This window comes from Loa loa (genome assembly GCF_000183805.2).
Source record: "Loa loa unplaced genomic scaffold supercont3.5571, whole genome shotgun sequence".
NCBI classification, from domain to species: Eukaryota; Metazoa; Nematoda; class Chromadorea; order Rhabditida; family Onchocercidae; genus Loa; species Loa loa.
In genome coordinates this window covers 1-540 of record NW_018113743.1, presented here as the reverse complement: position 1 = coordinate 540, position 540 = coordinate 1, and the positions used below count along the sequence as shown (strand labels likewise).

The 540-nt window shown below is 27.0% G+C and overlaps 1 protein-coding gene across 1 annotated transcript; it reads right to left on the bottom strand.

Moving 5' to 3' along the window:
- Positions 1–68: 68 nt before the first annotated feature.
- LOAG_16303 (hypothetical protein) lies at positions 69–263 on the bottom strand (the record flags this gene model as incomplete). The annotated part of the gene is made up of 1 exon (XM_003151791.1): positions 69–263. A coding segment is annotated over one exon (195 nt), but the record flags the coding sequence as incomplete, so codon positions are not given.
- Between the last annotated feature and the right edge of the window lie 277 nt (positions 264–540).

The window sequence follows — 540 nt, the reverse complement described above, 5'->3', positions numbered from 1 at the left end:
TCCTTCTTCTTCTTCTTCTTCTTCTTCCTCTTCCCTTTTTTGTCATTCATTTTTATTAAAATATTAATTTAAAAATTACCTGGTCCAGCTTGAACTTGATGATCCTGTTTTGATGGCATACGTAATGATGCTCGTGTTAAAGAACCACTTCTTACACATAATGTATCACCATCATCACTAAGTGTTAGCTGTGGTATCGGATGTCCACTACCTAATGTATGATAGATTGCATGTTGTCCACAATCATTGTAACGTGGTGATGCCTATAAATTAACTTTTTTTTTTATTTTATTAAAAAATAATAATAATATCAACAAATTAAATGTTTTTTAAAAAAAAAGAAAAAACTAAAAGTTAATTTTTATGGAGAAAATAAAATGGTAAAGAAAGATATAAATTTATGGATAATGATGAGATAACAAATGTTTAGAATGGACAGCTGCGCATGAATGAGTATATATATATATTACTAAATGAGGAACAAAAGAGATAACATAGAAAGAGAGTTAGAATTGTAAAATGGTTATAGAAATATTTAAA